The 22,740-nt window shown below is 37.2% G+C and overlaps 1 protein-coding gene across 2 annotated transcripts in view; it reads right to left on the minus strand.

Moving 5' to 3' along the window:
• Arhgap32 (Rho GTPase activating protein 32) overlaps window positions 1-22,740 on the minus strand; it is a 203,565-nt gene that overhangs the window by 120,165 nt on the left and 60,660 nt on the right. For both annotated transcript variants that reach the window (XM_005378544.2, XM_013511093.1), the window contains one exon: window positions 3,879-3,965. In XM_005378544.2, coding sequence (XP_005378601.1) covers window positions 3,879-3,965 — 87 coding nt within the window. The remainder of the gene's footprint in view (window positions 1-3,878; window positions 3,966-22,740) is intronic.

Here is a 22,740-nt window from a genome sequence, read left to right on the forward strand (position 1 = left end):
AAAAAAAGAAAAGAAAAGAAATTAATGTCACTTTGTCCGTGGAAAGTAAAAACAACTCAGCCATTTACATTTAATCTCTTACCTTCTAAGATAATAGAACAAGAAGAGGGAGAGAGCTAACATGAAGGACCAAACAAGAGTTTCAGTTAAATAAAAAAACTGTAAAGTGTACATTATTAAAATGAGAAGTTAGCATAGATACATCTGATTAAATAGCTTCCGGAACAGATACACTACATCAGTGTGTAATAATGATCTTGCTTTATCTGAAAGCTAAGCAATTTCTCAAATCTGTCCTAGCTTGAAAATTTCAAGGAGATACAGAAAAAAACAGCAATCAGGGAACTCAAGTCCTCTGGAGCTAGCTCACCCTGCTCAGATTCCACAAAGCTTAGAACAGCTACTTGAGTACTTTTGACCTCAATTTCCCCACTTGCAAAATTAGAGGGTACGCGTCTCTCATAGTTATAAAAATGATTCTAGTTTAGTATGGTTTATGGCTGAATACATGGCAAGAATACAAAGGTAAGCCTTGGGGATGCTTCAATGATTACTTACAGTGGACAGAGAAGAGGTCCAATGGCATCATTACAACGTGGTAAAATTACTACTTTGATGTAATAAGTAGTACACCAAGTGATTTTATTACATGTTTTAAACAGCTTGACAAGATATTTACAACCAGGAAACAATCTACCATCTAGGTCATTTATACATGGAAGTACAATTAAGGAACAATAAAACATTCTAATGTACAGTACCAAACACCATGTTTGCCTTTTGAAGAAAACAGTATGTTTTTGACATTATGTTTTTCTCATGAGAATAAAATGTTTGTATTTTCACAGCAGAGAGAAATGTTAAAATACAAGAGCTGAGCAAAAAAAATGTGGTATGTTTAAATTTTTTTAAATATTACAATAAAAGACACACTGCCATTAATTCCCTTCAAAATATCCCCCATTGCTTCAAACACTTGCTCCTTTATTCTTGCCACTTTCTGAGGCAGTTCTGGAAGTCTTCTTTCCTGAGTGTCTCTATGAAGTGTGGTCAAAATTTGGCTGCTGCCGCACGGCCATCCAGAGGAAAGGCAGGCTTGTTAGAACAGTACGGTGTGTCTTCTTCCACCTTATTCACTGCGCCTGGCACAGTGCGACTTCTGACTCTTCCCCAGGTTAAATATGACCATAAAAGGTAAACATTCTGAATGGATTCAGGACATCAAGACAGCCACAGCACTGCAACTGAAGGTACTCCTGAAGAAGGACTTCCAGAACTGCTACACAAAGTGGCAAAACTGATGGGATAAGTGGGTTCAAAGCAAGAGGGAATATTCTGAAAGGGATTAATGGCAATATGTCATTTACTGCAATTAATACTTATAGTTTAAATATTCACTGTATTTTAGATTACACCGTGAATTTTGGCTGTAAAGGGATTAATAAATTCATTCCTATAATCATGTATTCTAGATAAAGATAAGATTTCTATTCATATGTTAGTAATAGTTTATCAGGAGAGGATTTGATATTTTCACATAAAAATCAACTCGGTTCTTATCTGAGTGTCCCCCAAAACCTCTTACACTCATGGGGTAGGTGGAAGGACTATGGGGGTGGTATAACTGGTTTGCTGTTAGGGAGGTAGGGACTGGTTGGGAGAGGGGGTGTCACTGGAAGCATAAACTCAAGATTTTTCTCCCTCCCTGGCTGCAACTTCTCTCTCTGCTTCTTTCCACCATGAGGTGAGCAGTTTTCCTCTGACCAGGCCTTTCCACCACATCTTTCTGCTGTGGAGCCAACCATGAAAGCACTGAAACTTCTAAAACATGAGCCAAAATAAACCTCTTCTCCTGTAAGTTTTAGGGTCAGGTATTTTGTCCTAGCAATGAGGAAAGTAACTAAGATATCACTGATGCTCACCTTCTCATAACAGAACCACCTTTCAAGTCAGTAAGGGCCTATTCATTGGTCTTGCCACTTGCTGAGGCAGGGATTATTTTAGGACTTTTGTTTCTGTCCTTCTCTTCCCCCAGGTTTCATCAATCACCCAATCTTTGCTATGCAAATTCTGCCTAACCAATTCAAGAATTTAATTTCCTGCTTTAAGCTACATAGTTCATCAAGATTAAGCAGGTATGTATGCGTGTGTATGTGTGTGTGTGTGTGTGTGTGTGTGAGGAGTAAAGAAGCACACTGTAATGAGCACTTGTGTAACAAATGGTTAGCTGTGTAACTGTATTATCTTGGACCCAGGGACCCAGTATCAGTTGTATAATCTATCCTTATAATCTAGCCACTAAAAAAGAGTAAGAGAGTTGCAGATACTTAACCCTTCTTAAACTATCACTATTATTACTTCTATAGCCTAAAAGAGAAAATTCATTAAATGCAAAATTTTAAGTCTTGCCTGCTATTAAATCTTAAATAAAAAGATTAACTCACCAAGTAGAATCATTTTATGAACTACAACAGGAAACTTAGCAACTGAGACATGCTTATTTTCTCAAAGAAACTGAGATGACAGGCAAAACACATATGAACAAAAGTGACTTTGGAAATCTTCTTTATATGCAAACTGAGTTCAACTTCCAATCTCATGTTCTGATATCTAAAAATAAAATCACTTAGTTTTGGAAGGCTTTCCTTGAAATCAACAAAACCAAGAATTTATACTGATGATGCAAGCATCAGACTTTTCCATACTATTAATTTCAGAAATATAATTAATGTTTTGACAAAAAACTTAAATGCCCCTTACCCTCTTTGCAAGACAGCTAAAAACTTTGTGTAGAAGAAAGCTTTGTCTGAAATACTTGCTTTGCAATGTGAAGCTCACTAACGGAAGACTCAGTGCATGTAAAATAACAGTGAAAAAACTATGCTCAATACTGACTAGATGAAGGAAATAAGTAATGCAGCAAATGATATATTTTAAAACTTATTAAGAACAAGTCATGGTAATTACTCTCAAAAACTTCTAATCTAGCTAGTTGGATGGCAGACATCTATAAGCCCAGAACTTTGGGAGGCTAAAGACAGATAATACAAATTTTAGCCCAGCCTGAGCAACTTGGTGCCTTCCTGAGACCCAGTTTCAAAATAAAAAATAAAAAAAGGGTCGGGGACAGACCTAAGTGGACAAGCACTGGGTTTAATACCTGGTATGGAGAAGGAGGTAAGCAGTTCTAATCTAAGAGTCAAGAAATGGCTTCAAAACCATACAAGCAAGTTCATCTAGTGATCAATAAATGTCATATTCTTTGACCACTGTAAGAAACATTTTCACTTATGGATGCACAATAAATTTCTATAACACTGATTTTACAACAGTGATGACTTCACTCTTGAGAATGTGTAGAAACTCAACACGACTGAGAGGAAGAATAAAACAACACCTGGGTCACCATAATCACCATCATGTTTTGGTTCAATTTGTTTTTGTGGTACTGGAGACCGAACCCAGGACTTCACATCACACTGAGCTACATCCCTCCAGCCCCAACCCCCACCCAATACAAAGTCTTGCTAAGTCCTGGGACAAAATACTCAACACCCAAAACTTATACAAGAGGTTTATTTTGGCTCACATTTCAGTCCTTGCACTGCTGGCTCCAAGAGAGTAAGAGGCTGGGCTCAAAGGTGCATCCTCCTGCCTCAGCCTCCCACAGTACTGAAATTATTGCCATGTGTCATCACACCCAGCTTTATTTTCTTTTACAACAGTCTTTCATAGCCCAATTTCACTTCAGTATAACAATCTGTGAATTATACTCCTTTCAGCAATGTGAGAAGCACATTATACTAAGAAATTTCATAATTACTCAAAATAATTCTTACTAACACTGTATGAAGTGGAGGACAGATCCACACAATTACCTGACAGGCAATCTGCACGAGGTAGACCAGCTCTTTAGATTCACAGCCATTTTTCATTACTTCATTCTGTTCTTCAGAAAGTGAAAGCTATGTCACAGAAGAGAAGGGAAAGAAAGACATAAAGACATGATTAAGGAACAAGAATAAACCGAACACCTGGACTCTCACATCAACTGAATGTAAGACATGCCTTTTTAGAATTTTATGACATAAAGCATATAATTAAAGAACTTAGGCTTTAATAAAATGACACAGTTCTAGGAATTGTCTTAGTACCTTATACCTAACTTGGCACAACTGTGTTATAGCAGTAAGGAAAATACGCTCAAAAGCAGGTCTTCACCTAATTTACTTAGTACACGCAATAAGGGTAGTCACTGAGCTGAGCACTGAAGGACAACATGATGTAACAGCTTATGGGAGCTCAGACTCTATTACAATCACTGCAAACTGGCTTTGCAGAAAATAGGCTGAGCCTGCAGACATGGTTAACTTCAGACTCACCATGTGGACCTACTCATTGGATTTTACCCAATTTGTATTTAAATGAGCAGCCAACACATGTGAGGTTAGAGGCCTCATGTAAAAAAGTTTTTGCCTTTTATTGAAAAATTAGGAGATTGGGAACACCAGGCCAATGTTTTCTAACATGGGCAACAACAGCTAAGTAGTGACCATCACCTTTTAAAAAAAATATTTTTTTTTTGAGACAGGATCTCACTATGCAGTCCAGGCTGGCCTCAAGCTCACAGCGATCCTCTTGCCTCAGCCTCCCAAGTGCTGGGATTATAGGTATGTGCCACCACTCCTAGCTTAAAAAAATTTATTTATTTATTTTGGTGTATGTTCACAGTACATAATGATCATAGCCCTCACTGTTACATGTACATAACACATATTCATTGTTTTTACTTCTCTTTTTCTTTCCCTCCTTACCCTTCCTTGCATCTCCTGGTCTCCTGCAATTTTGAAAAAGATCTATCTCCCTATTTCCTATTATTTTTTGCTCTTCATTTTTTGTTTTCAAGTTTGTGAGTCTGATTTATTTTTATTAACACTATGGTCTTGTGGCACATACATTTTCCTGAAGGTGACTCAAGTTTATCCTTCTTTATGGCAGAATAGTACTCTGTTGTGAATAAATACATTTTATTTATCCATTTATCTGTTGATGGACATATAGATTGCTTCCAAGATTTAGCTACTATGAGTTTGTGCTACTATAAGCATGGTTATGCACATACCACTGAATTATGTTGCATTTAACTTTCAGGATGATGACTAGAAGGAGAACAGCTGGGTCAAGTAGAATTTCTGTATTGAGTTTTTTGAGGAATCTCCACACTAACTTCCATAGTAGTTGTACTACTTTACATTCCTACTAACAGAAGGGTGCCTTTTCCCCCAGAGCCTTGCCGGCAGTTGGTATTATTTGATTTTTGCTGATGACCATTGTTACTGGGGTAAGGTAGAATCTCAGTGTTGTTTTAACTTGCATTTCTCTAGTAGCCAGAGGTGCTGAACATTGTTTCACATATTTATTGCCCATTTGTACCTCTTCTTCTGAGACATGTCTATTCATTTCAGTTGCCCATGTTTGTTGGCTCAGTGACCATCACCCTTAAATAAGGTATACATTCTACAACAGACTTTGCAGCAAAATGGATTACTCTTCATTTTGTGCCAGCACCTGACTATTAACTGTCTCATTCACCATGCTGCTTGGATTGTTACTTTTCTTTTACTCCACTTGTTTTATGCAATTATGTTATATATCTGTCCCATCTTTTAATTCAAACTTGCAAAGACTATTCCAAAGAGGGGCAACCCTGAATTCAGAAGTACCAATAACTCAGCATGTAATATTGACCAACCTATTTAGTTTCTCAAACAAAAACATGAGGATGACATAACTGTACCTGTTCTCAAATTTATGCATACTGACTATGCATAGAAAATACTGACTAAGGTGTCTGGTGCTCAGGAAACACTTAATACTGCAAATATAACATATCACTAGTTAATACCAAAAGAAAAACAAGGTTAATGAAGACATATTCCACAGTGAGGGGACCAATGTCTGTGGAAGTTATTTTTTAAGCTTTGAGACATTAAGTAATTCACAGACTAACAGTTTCATATTAAACAAAATAAACTACATTTACTACAAAATCAGAACTTAAAAATCAAATAATTTAGAGTAAAAAGAAAGCTATAAATGCAAGTTTCAAAAAGTGAGAAGACTTTCCTGAGACAGAAAAGACTGCATGAGCCCTGATGTGGGCAGAGATGTCAGAGGATGAGCCATCTGCCTGAGACAGAAGGAGGAGAAGCCAACCAAACTTTGACTGCAAACAGACTACAGTGGCAAAGTAGTATTATAAGATGCATCTCTAGCAGGGACCATGTCTATCCATCAACTGATTGCTGTGGGATTCACCAAGGGTACTGCTAGAGTCAGTACATCAAACACCAGGGAAGAACAGAGTAGGGAGAGAGGAACCTCTTAAGAGTACAGTGCTCCCCCAAGCCAATACAGCTCACTTCCACAGCCTGTAGGACAGAAGAATCAAGGTTCACCCTCAAGGTGCTCAGGATAAGTGAAAGCTGAAGACAGGAGGAGGCACAAAAAAACATGAGAAAAAAACCCAGGGAGACATTGCAGACCTTCACAGGCAACAGCACAACTAAGGGATGAACTGGAGGGCATGAGAAGCAGCAGCCATGCTGTACAAAGTACACAGGATGTGCATCCCTCAGGCAGTAGACTGGTTTCACAGTGAGCGCAAAGGTATCGTTAGCACCTCACCAGTCTTAAATATTCCCCGTTAAAGGAACCTCTAGGCCCAATCCTCCAAATATTTCAATGTAGTGATGAACTCACTCAGACAAAAGCTGCCATGAACAACAGATCACTAGCAAAGACAGATCAGCTTGATCTGTCTGAAGATCAGTTTTCAGAAAATGACAAGGCTTTTGTTAAGACAGAAGATTCGTACTTAGCCTGTATGACTGGCAGAGATGCCAGATCAAGAACTTGTTAGTCTGAAGACTGGGAAAGGGCAGAGAGAAATATCATGTATTAGCCTCAATTACCTTTTCTATAACATATTTTCACAAAAATGTACAAAAGATTGAAGGAATGTGACCCAAGTCAAGACAGGAAACAGTAAAATAAAGCATACCTAGAAATGAACCATATATAAAAATAGTAAGAGAAGATAAACTATGACAGAGATTCTGAAGTTTAGTTGAAAAGGGAAACAGTATGCAAGAACACACATGAAGGTGAAGATTCTGGAAAGAAGAAGGAGTGGGAAGCAAAGGAATGTCTCCCCACCTGGACAACAGAACACTGGCAGCATCTGTCCACTGTAACTGTTCTGGAACCAGTGTCTACTAAAGGCTTGCAACCTCCAGGGGAAGGCTTGGACAGGAACGCTGTAGCTCGTTCTCATCGCTTTCAGCTCCTGACACAGTAGCAGCTCCCATTGCCCACACCAGCCCTGTGCAGCTGCTGTGCACGCAGGCTACGCACACATTACAGAAGCCAGAGGAGGCAACAAGGACCCTGCTCCTAACCAGGAGACCACTGCTATGATTACTGACCACTACTGCCATTACTGGTCACAGAGGTAGGGGTGGGGGCTGCTGTTGTTGCACATCTCCTCACTATCCCAGGTCCATCTGCTCTGCCTGAAGTGACCTCCAAGGATGTCAGAGTTAAAGCCATTTCTGCTCCCCAACTCTCATTTTTTCTCTTTCCGCTTATGGAAAGCAGATATGAAAGACTAGATGGACACTCAAAGACAAGTGCACATATACAGTATATCAGAAAGTGAAGCACATGCCCAGGGAATAGTGCAGGCTCAGAAATGACATGTGAAGACAGATTTATACCTTGAGCTGATCTCGGTACAGATGCCACCCACAAGATTGGGGGTGGGCAGGAGTGGTGGCACAGACCTGTAATCCCAGATATTCCAGAGGCTGGGGAAGGAAGGGGAGTTGCAAGTTTAAGGCCATCCTGGGCAGTTTTAAGTCTCAAAAGAAAAAATAAAAAAGGTTGAGGATATAGTTCACTGGCAGAATGTCTGCCTAGAATGTCTAAGGTCGAGTGCAATGCCTAGTACTGCAAAACAATATAAAATAAACAGAAACAGTAAACACAAAAAGGTAAACCTTGGAGAAGGGAGGTGGGAATCCAACTTCCACAATCACTGTGCTATGAGATTAAAATGTTCAATTATCAAATAGTAATAATAATAAGTGGCAAAGCTTATTTAAAAACTGGAAAGACCCATTCAAAGGAAGTAAATGAGTCAACAGAAGCTTTCTGAAAAAGACCTGATGGCAGGTATATTAGGCACACAACAGTCTTTGTAATGCTCAAAGAATGAAAGAAAGATGTGGGGAAAGTCAAGAAAACACTACATAAACACATAAAATTATGATTAAAGAGATAAAGATCTACAAAGAAACAAAAACATTTTATATCTGCAAAGTGCAGTAATTTTAAAAAGAAATCCACTAACGAGAGCCAGTGGCAGGTTTGAGCAAGCAGAAAAAGAATCAGTGAACTTGGGGCCAGCCCTGAGCTGCACAGGTGCCCGGGAGGCGGGCAGTCGGCACCCAGGGCGCCACACGGCCAGTTGCCGCCACATTGATGAAAACTATAATGGTACAGAGAAGCAATGACACAACTGGCCCACCACGCGCTGGCTGAGGAGGCCCACCTGAGGACGTGTGTGAATCATCCTGACATGGAGAAATCTTTGGGAATACATGCCACACAACAGGTAGCTCTTGCCCCTGCCGTTAAGAATCAGAAAGGTACAGAGTCAGAGGAGGAGCAGCTACAGAACAAGGACTCAGAGAACATGAGAATACAGACTACGCCTGAAGACTCAGAGGTCTAGTTGACCAGGGTCATGAGGGCCATTCAGAAGCTGGAAACTAGGAAGACCTTGTACAATACCTGGGGAGACCCCCTGGAAGCCATTCTTCCCCTGACAGTACAGGCTGCAGTGGAGGAGTGCATGGAGCTCTGGAGAGGTCTGCACCTCGATTCCTGCTGCCTGTGCTGACGGTTAGGGAGAGGACAATAAGTGGTTGCAGGGTCCCAGTGTCCTGGGAGGCTGGAAAGAAAAAGCTACAAAAAATGGCTTTTGTCCCAAATGGCTCACTTGAGATGTTAGTAAGAATTGCCTCCTCAGTATTCTATAGCCGTGATGAGGAGGAGGCCAAAGAGAGAAAATAAAGAGACCAAGAAAAAGCAGCTGCTTTTGCTGCAGTACTGAGAGAAAGAGACCCTGAGTCTGATTCTCGGGGCCCCAAGAAGTACTCGACGACTACATTCATCTGCTACCACTGTTAAAAGCCAGGCCACCTCAAGAGGAACTGCCCTAAGAGCCCCCCGGGCCATGCCCTGAATGCAAAGGTGACCACTGGAGATTGGTCTGCCCTCTGATGTGGAGGCTCCAGACCTCAGATCCATCCTACCAGGAATGAGGGGACCTGGGGCATACTCTGCCTTCTCCCTCTGGCCAGACTGTCATCTCCATGGAGGAGCCCTGGGTAATCATGACTATAGAGAAAAAAGAAAACAGCCTATTGCTAGACACAGGTGCAAGTCTCTTGGTCCTTCTTTTCAGTCCTGGCCTTCCTTCCAGCCATCACACCTCAGTGAAAGGAGTCACTGGTGAGGAGGTAATATGCTGTTTTTCACAACCATTAGGCTGTAACTACTTGTTAGATCTTTCTTGCATATCTCTGTCTTTCTGAGAAACCATTTTGAAGATACCACCATGTATTACAGCAGCCACTGATATTTTCCTACTAATCTGTCCATAACTCTATAATGTTTGTATTGTTCCTATGCTATTTCATAAATGGATGTATGTTTATTACTATGTGTTTCCTACAACAACCATTGAGAATAGTCAATGAATATTCAATTGGTCACTCATGTATAGCTCTATTTATTTTCTTTAGAAACCACTTTGAAGAAACCAAAGTATAGTACAACAACCATTGATAATAACCTACCACTTTTGTCTGTAACTCACTATTGTCTGTTTTCCTGAGAAACTATCTTGAAGATAACAATATGTAAAACAACAACCATTGATAAATTCCTACCACTTTGTCTGTAATTTGGTAAGCCCCCCTATTACTATGTTATCCTTCTTTTGCTTTTCAAAATAAAAAAAAAAAAATCAGTGAACTTGAAGAACAGAGCAGTGAAAATAAGGCCTGAGAAATAGAAAGTAAAAGTACTAAAAGAAAGTGAAAGAGCTTAATGGACCCCTGGGATATCATCAAACAGACAAACATGTGAGAGTCCCAAAACAGGAGAGAGAAAAGGGGGCAAAGAGACTTGAAGAAAAAACAGTCAAAAACTTCCCAAATTTGATGAAATGGAAGAATATAAACATCCAAGTTACACATGAACCCCAAGTAAGATGATCTGTAAGAGACCGAGAAGACACATAATAACCAAACTTCTAAGTCACACATACACACCCCTGGGGAAAGCACCAGAAGAGAAATAACTCAACTCAGCATAAAAGAGTCGTTCTCAATTACAAACAACTACTTCCCATCAGAAATGCTGGGGGCCAGAATGCAGGGGTCAGTATATTCAAAGAGCTAAAGAAAACAACCACCAACCAAGAATCCCACAATTGACAAAATGGTTCTTTAAAAATGAGAAAGAGAAAAAAATGGTCAAAATTACAATGTTCTCATCAGAAGAAAAGCTGAGGATGTTTGTAGGCCCACCCTACAAGAAATCCTCTGGAAAAGGACATTCAGGAAAGCTACTTTTATTCTAACGTCAACTGTAACTCTACAATATTTTTTGTTACTTACAGGATTTAAGAGATTGATATTTTAAAAAATTAATCTAAAAGTATTACAATAACTTTGGTTTATAATTCAATATTTTGTTTCCCACATAATTTAAGAGACTACTACATTTAAAAGAACTATTAGTTCACCAGGCACAGTAGGGCAGCACATCCAAAGCACAGCCACAGCGTAATCTCAGCACTTGGGGATGCTGGGGCAGAAGACTCTCCAATATCAAGTCTGGCCGGGGCAACTTAGCAAGACCCTGTCTCTAAATTAATTAATTACTGAATTAATTAATTAAAAAGGCAGGGAAAACAGCTCAGTGGGTGCTTCTCAGTGAAAACCAAAGGACAAAAGGAAGAAGAATGAATTATTGATTCTTGTTTGGGAGCAAAAAGTATAAAACTATAATTCTATGACATCAACAACCAACAAGGGAAAGCATAGAGTTGTCATTAAAGGAACAGAATTTGTTGTGCTATCCAAGTGAATAAAACACTACTGAAACAAGGAAAGACTAAACGGCAAGACGTTCTGTGTTCACAGACTCAAATACTTAACAGTATTAAGATGTCAATACTACCTCCAAACTAATTTATAGATTTAATACAATTCCTACCAACATAAAATAACATTCTTGTGGAAATAGAAAAACCTACCCAAATGTAATCTCAAGGGACCCCAAACAGCCAAAACAATTATGAAAAAGAACAAAACTGATTCACCTTTCCTGATCTCAAAATGTACTACGAAGTTACAGTAATCAAGATATATAGTACCAGCATAAAGGTAGACACATAGAACAATTTAACAGAATAGAGCCCAGAAATAAACAAACCCTCCCTGTATAGTCAAATGATTTTTGACAAGGATGCTAAGACCATTCTACAGAGAAAGGGTAGGGTTTTCAACAAATGGTTCTGGGAAAACTCAACATCCACATGCAAAAGGATGATGGTGGAACCTTTCGGTCTTCATTAGTTTTCTCATGACTGAGACAAAATACCTGACACCCAAAGTTAAAGGGGGAAAGGTTTATTTATCTCACAGTTTGTGCAGCTTTCAGTCCATAATCAGCTTGCTCCAAGGCAGATGGCACATGGCAGTGGAGGACAGCAAAAGCGACAAGGGAGAGAGACATAAACCATTTTCCCTCCCTTATATTGTGTGCACACTACCTGCCTGAGGTGGGTGTAGCACTCATGCCCTTAATTCCGTCATTGGACTATGAATCAATCATAAACTCTAGATTCAGCCACCTCTGAAAACCCCACCATCCCCATGACCACCTGAGGCTTTGGGGAAACATCCAGACACAAACCACAACACTTTCCAACGGCTATATATTCAAAACTTCACTCTAAATATAAGACATAAAAGTTCAAAAATCTTAGAAGAAAACATGAGACAAAAGCATCACAACACTGGATTTGACAATAATTTTACTGTTATAGCACAAAATGTACAGGCAACAAAAGATAAAATGGACAAATCTGAATTCACAAAAACTTTTAAATTTTTGCATTAAAAACTTATTATCTATCAAGTAAAAAAACAACACTTGGAATGGGAGAAAATATTTGCAAATCATTTTTAGGGATTAATGCCTATAATATGTTGAGAACTCCTATAACTCAACATTAAAAAAAAACCAAATTCTCAGAATGGAAAAGGACCTGAATAGATACTTCTCCAAAGAAGATACCCAAATAGTCAATAAACACATGAAAAGATGTTCAATTACCACTAACCACTGAGTAAACTACAAATCCTAAACATAATGAGATAGTTCCTCATATCCATGATGACAGCTATCATCCAAAAAACAGAATCAAAAAATGCCACTGTGGATTTAGAGAAACTGGAACACTTTTTCACTTTTGGTGGCAATTTTATAAAACTGTTTAGCAACTATGGAAAATAGCATGGTGGTCTTCAAAAGATTAAAACTAGAATTTACCAACTGATTCAGCAATTCCATGTCTGTGTAAATACACACAAGATTGAAAGTAGGGTCACAAAGAGATATTCGTAAACCCGTATTCAGAGCAGCATTACCCACAATCAGTAAAACATGGAAGTCATCCAAGCAACCTCAAGAGGTGAATAAATAAGCAAAGTGTGGTATGTGTCTAATTATAAGACACAGTACTACTCGGCCTTAAGAAGGATGAAAATTGCGACATAGGCTACAATAGAGATCAAGCTGAAGGACATTACACCAATGTTAAATAAGCCTCTTAGAAAAAGACATACTGTACAATTCCACATGAGTTACTTAGACTACTCAAAATAACATATGGGAATTCCAGCAGAAATTGAAACTTTAAGAAAAATTAAAAAGACACCTGTAATCCTAGTCCTCTGGGAGGCTGAGGCAGGAGAACCATAAATTAAAGCCTAGCTTGATCACCTTAGCAAGATCCTGTCTCAAAATGGAAATTTAAAAAAGGATAGAGATGTAGCTCAGCGCAAAGGCCCTGGGATCAATTCTAAGTAATAGAAAAAAGGTTTTCTAAAAAAAAAGAAAATTAGGGGCTGGGGATTTAGCTCAGCGGCAAAGCGCCTGCCTGGCAAGCACAAGGTTGTGAGTTCGGTTCCCGGTACCGGAGAAAAAAACAAAAAAAAAAAGAAAATTATTATATCAGATATTAACACCAACCAAGACAAGGTAAACTTGGAAAGAGGTGAGTAGAAATCATTCAAAGTAAAACACAAAGAGGAAAAAAGGATGAACAAAAACAGCAGTACAGTTCTGTTCTCTGAGACTGTCAGACACAACCACAGGCATCACTGGAGTACCAAAAGGAGACAAAAGGGGACTGGGCAGAAGTATTTGATGAAAACTCATGTCATTATGTATACAATCTGAGTCTCTCTATGTGAAGTTGATGAGTTTTTTTGTGTTTCTTCAAAATAAAGGGAAGGGCTTCTTTTCCTCAGTGCCAGTACAATTTGAACTAAACACACAAGGTGTATACTTTATCTTTTAAAGCTGAAATCAGCAGCAACCCTCTGGAAAACCAGACAAGGCAATGACTTTAAAACTGAACTGTTTTCTTTTGGAACTAAAATTAGAACAGTTACTATTCCTCTGGACACCATTATATGAGTACATTATTGCTGCTATTCTGCTAACAGAGAATTTTATTTATTTTTATGCCAGCTTATATCAGGAGAATACACTGAGTCAGTTTGGGTTTTATCAACCCTCTTATGCTTGCCCTTGGAACAACTTTCATGTATTCAAAGTCTGTAGTTGAAAGTTTACCATAAAAATAAAAAATCAAAAACAAAAAAAGTATTGTTTTTAATAAATACAATGGAATGTGAAAAAAAATATTCCATGAGGTACAGATGAGAACTTACCAAAATTCATAAAAGACATCAACCTTAAATTCATGAAACTCACTAATCCCAAACTTTAGGATACATAAATCAGTAATAGGGATATGATAACTATACTTTTAAATAACAACAATAAAGAGAAAAACTTTCAATCTTTAGAGCAGAAATATATATTACTAAACAGGGAAATGACAGCTAAATTTAATCAGAAACATGACTGCAGACAAGACAAAGAGAAAACATCTTGGAAATTCTGAAAGAAAAGCTGTCAATATGTCCCACAAAAATAACCTTCATGAATGTAAACAACATAAAGGCATTCAGAAATGACAAAATGTAAATTTGTCTTCAATAACCGCACAAAAATTTTAAAAAAACTCTTGCAACTAAAGGAAAATAGTACCAGACAAAAACGCAAACCTGCAAGAAGTAATGAACAATTTCAGAAATTTAAATATCTAGATAAATACAATATATCTAACTTTGCAACAGTAACAAATGGAACAGGTTAAGAATATCTTCATGTTTTGAGAAAAGAAATTGACCAAGATTTTGTTCATAACTAAACTATCATGAAAAAATAAAAACCACAAAATGAACCATTTTCTGACAAATAAAAGCCAAAGAAATTTAGTGAGTTAACAAAATCTCACTAAAAGTAGTTCTAACATATGTACTTGAGAAGCAGAAAAAGGATTTTAGGAACATAAACTATGATAAAAAGCAGAAATATTGAGCAAAGAATTCAGCAGATAAGTACAAGCACCAAGCCAAATTTAATTATGAATAAAATAAGCATTATTTATAGAAGATAAAATGACAAAACTATTATCTGGACAAAATTAACCTGGAAGACAAGAAGGGGTAATCACAGCTAAAATATTTAAGGTTCTGGGACTATGACAGAGGCAGTAGAAAGTGATAAACATTACACATTAAGTTAGATATTCAAGTTAAAATTATAATTTTAGTCACTTAACAGAAAAAAACATACACAACTTCCAAACTAGAAAGAGGGAGATAATATTTCTTTAAATTTTTGTTTTATTTACTTATTTATTTATTTACATGTGAGAAGCAGCTGTAAAAGGGTATAAAAAGGGTATAAAAGCAGCTATAAAGGCATGCCTCAAGCATGCTTCTGCCAAGGCCTTGGCAATGCATTTTCTATATTTTTAGAAAATCAGTCTTCCAGACACAGCTACACTTCCAAGCCATGCTCAAGCGACTCTTCCCTTCTTTCCACTTCCCCGTCCCCTTCTTTCTTCCATTACTCATTTGAACATTTTGTTCTCATTTCCCACTATCTATTACACATTTGGGTCCTTATTTACACTTTCAGTTTCTCATACCAGAGAAATACCACAGTATTTACACATGTGTGTCCAATTATTTCACTTAAGAGCATGGTCTCAAGGTTTATCCAATTAGCTAGAAAAGTCTCAAGTTTATCCTTCTTTATGGCAGAATAGTACTTCACTGTGTGTATATTTTTTAAAATATGTATTAAAAAGAAACAATACCCCCGAAGTCATTTCTAGAAGCAATTATAACTCATATACCAAAGTCAGAGAAGGACCCAACAAAAAAAAGAGAGAACTACAGGCCAATCTCCCTCATCAGGGGATGTATTTACATCAATACAGATGAAAAAATCTGGAATAAGATACTAGCAAACAGAATGCAGAAAGTCATCATGAATGGATAAAAAATGATGTGGTTTTTTTTTTTGATACAATGGAATACTACTCAGCCATAAAGAAGGATAAACTTGATATCTAAATGAGTTTGCATACATCGCTGTGGTAAGATGCTTTTAAATTTTGGAGGCGTTGCATCAAATGGAACCACTAGTTCTAGTTTTTCAAGAAATCTCCACACTGCTTTCCAGAGTGGTTGTACCCATCTACCCTCCCACGAACAGTAAAGACGCATTCCTTTTTCCCCACACCCCCACCAGCATTTATTATTGGTTGTTTTCTTCATAAAAACCATTTGCTCTGGAGTGAGATGAAATATCAGCATTGTTTTAATTTGCATCTCTCAAATGACCAGTCATGTTGAACATTTTTCCATATATTTCTCTGTGGTTTCTACTTCATCTGAGAAGTGTTTATTCATTTCAGATGCCCATTTTTGCACTGGGTCTTCAAATTTGGGGAGTCTGATTTTTTTCAATTCTTCATATGTTCTAGATATTGGTCCTTTCTCTGAAGAACAACTGGCGAAGATTTTTTCCTGCTCTGTGGATTGTCTTTTCATGCTTTTGGTGATTTCTTTTGTTGCGCAAAAGCTTTTTAATAAGATGAGATCCCAGCTGTTGATTCTTTTATTTCCCATGCCTTTTGGGTTTTGTTCATTAAGTCTTTGCCTGTACCAATGTCTTCAAGAGTTTTATCTATTCTCTCTTCCAGTATATGTAGTGCTTCTTTTTTATGGCAAGTGATATATTTATAACTTTGATCCATTTTGATTTTAGTTTAGTCATGATAATATGCATGGGTCTAATTTTAGTTTTTGACATGTGGAAAGCCAGTTTTTCTAGTGTCATTTATTAAAGAGGTCATCTTTCTTCAGTGAACATCACATGTTTTGCCCCTTTGTCAAAGATAAGATGGCTGAGTGTGTTTGAAGTTATTTCTGCCTCTTTTAATCTGTTCAACTGATCCTTGGGTCTGTTTTTTGGCCAATACCATACTGTTTTTGTCACAGTAGTTCTGTAGTATAATTGCAAGTCAGGGACTGTGATGCTCCCTGCTTTGCCTTTGTTACCCTGAACTACTTTTGCTATTCTAGGTCTATTCTGCTTACAGATGAATTTTAGGAATGGTTTCTGTAGTTCTGTGGGGTGTGCTAGTGGTCTCTTGATTGGGATTACTTAAATCTGTATTATAATTTTGGGAATATGGCTATTTTTAGTATGTTGGTTCTTCCTACCCATGAGCAAGTGATATATTTCCATTTTCTGATATCCTCTTCGAGCTCCTTCTTCAGAGTACTGTAGTTTTTGACGTAGAGTTCTTTTACTTTCTTTCTTAGATTGATTCATAAGTACTTCATTTTTTTTAAATGCTTTTGTGAAAGGTATTGTTTCCCTAAGTTCTCTCTCTCTGAGTGTGTAATTTATGTACAGGAATGCTACTGATTTTTGAGTGTTGACTTTGTATCTAGCTATGTGACTGAATCTGGTTATTAAATCTAGGAATCTTTTGGTAGAGTTTTTGGGGTCCATGTAGAGTATCATGTCATCTGCAAATAAGGATAATATAAATTCTTACTTCTCTATTTCTTTTTCCTTTTATTTCTTTCTCTTGTCTAATTGCTGTAATGTTTCCAGAGCTATATTAAGAGTGGTAACAGTGGACATTTTTGTCTTACTCCTGATTTTATAGGGAAAGCTTTCAGTTTTTGTTCATTTAGTGTGATGTTGGCTGTTGGTTTGTCATTGATGGCGTTTAACAGATTAAAGACCACCTGTTCCAATTTTCTGTAGGGTTTTTATCATGAATGGGTGTTGGACTTTGTGAAAAGCTTTTGCAGCATCTGTTCAGATCATCATATGGTGTTGTGCAGTGGAACACTCTGTAGACATCTACTAAGTCTTTAGCTCTGTTAATATGGTGTATTACATTTATTGATTTGTGTATGTTGAACCAGTCCCGCATCCCTGGGATGAATCCCATTTGATCAAAGTGTGTAATTTTCTTGACGACTTATTGCATTCTGCTTGCCAGTATCTTACTGAGGATTTTTTGGATCTATGTTCATTAGGGAGATTGGCCTGTAGTTCTCTTTTTCTTGTTGGGTCTTTCTCTGGTTTTGGTATCAGCATAATGCTTGCTTCCAGGAATGAATTTAGGAGCACTGTTTCCCTTTCAATGTCCTTAAAGAGTCTGAGAAGTAGTAGCATAACATTTTCTGTAAACTTGTTGCAGAATTCGGGGGTGAATCTGTTAGGACCTGGGCTTTTCTTTGTTCCTAGGATTTAATTATATTTTCAACTTCACTGACTGATAATGGCTTTTTTTTCTTTTTGAAACAGGGTTTCACTATGCAGTGTGGGCTTCCCTTGAACTCACTTCGTAGCCCAGGCTGGCCTAAAACTCACAATGATCCTCCTGCCTCAGCCTCCGGAGTGCTTGGATTACAGGTGTGTGCCACCACACCGGGCTGATAGTGGCTTATTTATAATCTTTGTATCTTTTTTATTCAGCTATTGGTAATCTGTCCATTTCTTCCCTTTTCCATCTTATTAAAATATAGGTTACTGAAGTAGTTATTGATAATATTCTGGATTTCTGCAAGATTGTTTGTGATGTCACCCTTTTTGTTCCTAATGGCATGGATTCAACTCTTTTCTTTCCTTTTTTTTGATAAGGTTGGCTAAAGGTGTGTCAATTTTATTTAATCTTTAAAGAACCAACTCTTCAATTCATTGATTCTTTGTATATTTTCTCAGTTCCCATTACATTGATTTTGACTCGATTTTTATAATTTCCTCCTTGACTTGCTCTTCTCTTTTTAGAAGGTTGAGATTCATCATTAAGTTGTTTGAGTTTGCTCTGTTTTTCTTATATGGGAATTCACTGCTCTAAATTTCCCTCATAGGACTGCTTTCACAAGTTCTAGTATGTTGTATTGGCATTACCATTTAATTGCAGAAACTGTCTAATTTCTTCTTTAATTTATTCTGTGACCCATTAGTTGTTCAGGTGAGTGTTATTTAATTCCATGTGTTTATGAAGTTCTTGTGGTTTCTTTTGCCATTGATTTCCAATTTCACTGCAGTATGGTCTGATAATATGTATGGGATAATTTCAATTCCTTTGCATTTACTTAAGCAAGTTATATGAGCTAGTCTGTGATCTATGTTGGAGAATACCCCTTGTGCAGCTGAGAAGAATGTGCATTCTGATGCTGTGGGGTAGAATTCCCCCTTAAACGTCTACTAATTCCATTTGTTCAAAAGTTTCATTCACTTATGATATTTTATCATTGATTTTTCATATAGTTGATCTGTCTGTATTTTTAAATTTTAAAAAAATATGCAAGAAATGAGGACTAGAAATAAAATCAATCTTAGGCAGAACTGCAGAGGAAGGGGTGAGGAAAGCATACAAATTCAAAAAGCAGCAAGATAGGACAAAACATAAAGACAATATCCTAACAGTAAAAGAAGATGGAATGGTATCTACAAAATCATGCAGGATGCAGCTTCAAACTCTAGTTTGTCTAGAGAAACACACACACAATGCAAAATCTCTCAGAATTGAAATTTCTCAGTACTCCGAAAACACTGGTAAAGACTGCAATAACCAAGAGAGGAATGACTCAAAAAAAAAAAAAAAGGGTAACTTCATGGTGGTAGGAAAGCTCTGTGATATTTTTATTTGGCCAGGCTATGACCAATTCAATAACAGCCTTAATGGCAGCCTCACCATCAGTGTGGAACCCTGGCCCCAAGGTGCTGAAAGATCAGATACCTTATTCACAAACCACTTGCTCATGTCTTGTGTTGAAGGACTTCCTGAAGGATTGAGGCAAGGTGTTCATCTCTGTTTCATCTAATGTGAAACTTATAGAGAAAAGAAATGCACCAAGCATCTCTTAACCACAGTAAGGCAAACAAGTATCTTGCAACCACCTCCGGCAAAAAATTTGAGATACAAAATAGACAACCTAAGTCTGGGAGGAAAAGCTGAGGGGAAAGTTTCCTTAGGAAATTAGAGCATCTGAAAGTAACTGAGGTATTTAAAAAGCCAAGTACATGACCAGGTTGCACACTCACTCAAGAGCTAAAAAGTCCCCTACTCTTTCAATTTCTAGCTAAACCTAAAGCTAAGTGCAATAGGAAGGGAAGGCTACAGCAGATCTGCAAAGAGCATGGCTGAGTGCTTAAGGAGTATCATAGCACAGAGGCAACATGCACAGGCTCCTGGAAGTGGATCATATGCTTCAAGAAAACACTGGGAAAAACACTACCTGAACTCAAATTAAAGGAAAAAAGACTTCCATGACAAATTCTGGAGCTGAAAGTAAGAAAAACTTCCTAGAAGACTCAACACCAGATTTGGGTAGGAAGAAGGAAGAATAAGCCAACTTAAAGATACAACCCATGAAATTAAACAGTTTAAGAAACATTAAACAGTTTCAGAACAGGAACTATTCTTTTTTAATTAAACAGTGACTACGGAACTTGTGAGACATCAAGCAGACCAACTCACGCATTATGGAAATTCAAGGAGAACGAAAGTGGCGAGTTATATGAAGGAATAAAGTTTGAAATCATTCCAAATTTGATGAAATACATGAATCTAAATGTCCAAAATCCTCAATGAACTTCAAGTACGATGAACCTAAAGAGACCTACACCACAATACATTATAATCAAACCATCAAAGGACAAAATCAAAGAGAGATACAAGAGATTCACCTTAGATCTAAAGATACAAACAGGTTGAAAACGAAAGGATGGAAAAGTATATTCCATATAAATAATACCCAGGAGACCATGAAGGCTATACTAATATCATACAAAACAGACTTTAACTCCAAAACTGTTACAAGTCCAATTTAGATTTCCTTTTGTTGCCTTTGTTTATGGTGTCAAATCTAAGAAAATTACTGCCAAAAGACAATGTCCTAATGATTTGCTCCTATGTTTTCTTCTATGTTTTGCAGTTTTTGTTTTTTACATTTAGATCTTAGGTCCATTTTGAATAAATTTTTGTAAATAATGTAAGAATCCAACTTTATTTTTTACATATATGGATAAATTGTTCTCCCAGCAGTAACTGATAAAAACACTGTATTTCTCCATTAAACGGTCATGTCAACCTCACTAAAATTCTACTGACCATATATATGAAGTTTTCTTTTGGACACCTGTACTCTAACCTATTCATCAAAATGTCTATATTTACAGCAGTATCACACTGTTTTGACAACTGCTGCTTTGTGGTAATTTCTGAAATTAGGAAGTATAATTCCTGCAATTTTTAAATGGCTGTTTTGACTATTTAGGATCCCTTAAGAAGTCATATGACTTTCAGGATGAGCTTTCTATGAGCTTTCAGGATGAGCCCTCTCCCCCAAAAAATGTTCCTGAGGTTTTGAAAAAAATTGTACTAAGTTTGCAGATTGCTTTGAGTACTGATATTCTGGCATTATTGAGTCCTCTAGTCCATGAACTTGGGATAGCTTTACATTTATTTAATTCCTCTTGAAATTCTCTCAGTAACATTGTATAGTTTCCAATGTACATGTCTTTTGCTTTTCTGTGATTTTCATTGTCACAGGTTTTTCTCTTATTTGATTTTCTGATTTCTCTGTTAAAAGTAGCCATAAAAAATGACAGCCACTGTCCAGGAGAACCCTGACTAGGAAGACTAGGTGTCAAAAAGGCAAAACACAAAGAAGAGATAAAATCAAAATGCACAAAGCCCAAAAATGAATTATTTATAGATCCCAGAGAAGTTAGGGTTCTAGAAGATGATAGGGAACTCAATCAGTAGATAAAAGGTATGTGTGAGAGATGGGACCTTTGACATTACACATTAAAATTCACACACATTATCCCTGTGGCTTTCCCAAGGGGTTGTAGGTTGGCCAACTTGCAGAAAACACATTCAAAAGGTGGAACTTATCTGCCTGGTGCTAGTGTTGATCTTTAGGTTTTGCTGTAGTTAGCAGTGGCATGATGTGCACATCCTGCAGTCAGTGAGATAAAGAAAAAGTGGGCTATATTGCATACAACCACACAGGGAGGGGCAGTTTTAATAAGACCAAAGGTAATGGTATACAACTGTGTTTCACTGAACTTAGGCCTAAAAATGGATGCCAAGGCAGCATTTATATTAAACAAATTCATAATGCATCTCCTTGGTTAATTCCTATGCATTTTAATCTTTCTAGTGCTATAGTAAATAGAACTGTTTTCTTAATTTTTCAGATTATTGTTAACATATAAAATGCAATTTATTTTTGGTTGCCAATTTTTCATTCTTCACTCTTGCTGAATTCATTTATTAGTTCTAATGGCTGTTTTGTGGAATCTTTAGGATTTCTACATACATGATCATATTATTTATGAACAGAGAAAATTGTACTTCTTCCATTATAATTTTAATGCCTTTTATGTTTTTTCTTGCTTAAATGCTCCAGCTATTGTATGTAATACTATGTTGAACAGAAGTGGTAAAAGCAGACATGCTTATTTTATTCCTATTGTCAGGGGAAATACTTAAGAGTGTATGTTAGCTATGGGTTTTCATATATACCTACTGAGGAAATTACCTTCTATTCATAGTTTGTTCTGTGTTTTTAATCATGAAAAAATGTTGAAGTTTATCAAATGCTTTCCTGCATCAACTGAAATAACCATGTGATGGGGTGCTCTCTTCATCCTATAAATAAGGTACATCACAGTGATTGGTTTTCATATAGTATGTTGAACCACCTTTGCAGTCCACTGGATTGATAGAAAAGTTCTGGAGATGACTAGTGCTGATAGCTGCACAGTGATGTAAATATCCTTAGTGTCACTGAGTTTTACACTTAAAAAATGGCTGGAATGCCCCCCCCAAAAAGGAAATTCACTATCATCTAGTTCATCTTCCCAACAGGCCAAAAGAAATATTAAAGTTAAAACATATACTTT

Source organism: Chinchilla lanigera, unplaced genomic scaffold, assembly GCF_000276665.1.
Source record: "Chinchilla lanigera isolate Chin_1 unplaced genomic scaffold, ChiLan1.0 scaffold00011, whole genome shotgun sequence".
In the NCBI taxonomy this organism is placed as follows: domain Eukaryota; kingdom Metazoa; phylum Chordata; class Mammalia; order Rodentia; family Chinchillidae; genus Chinchilla; species Chinchilla lanigera.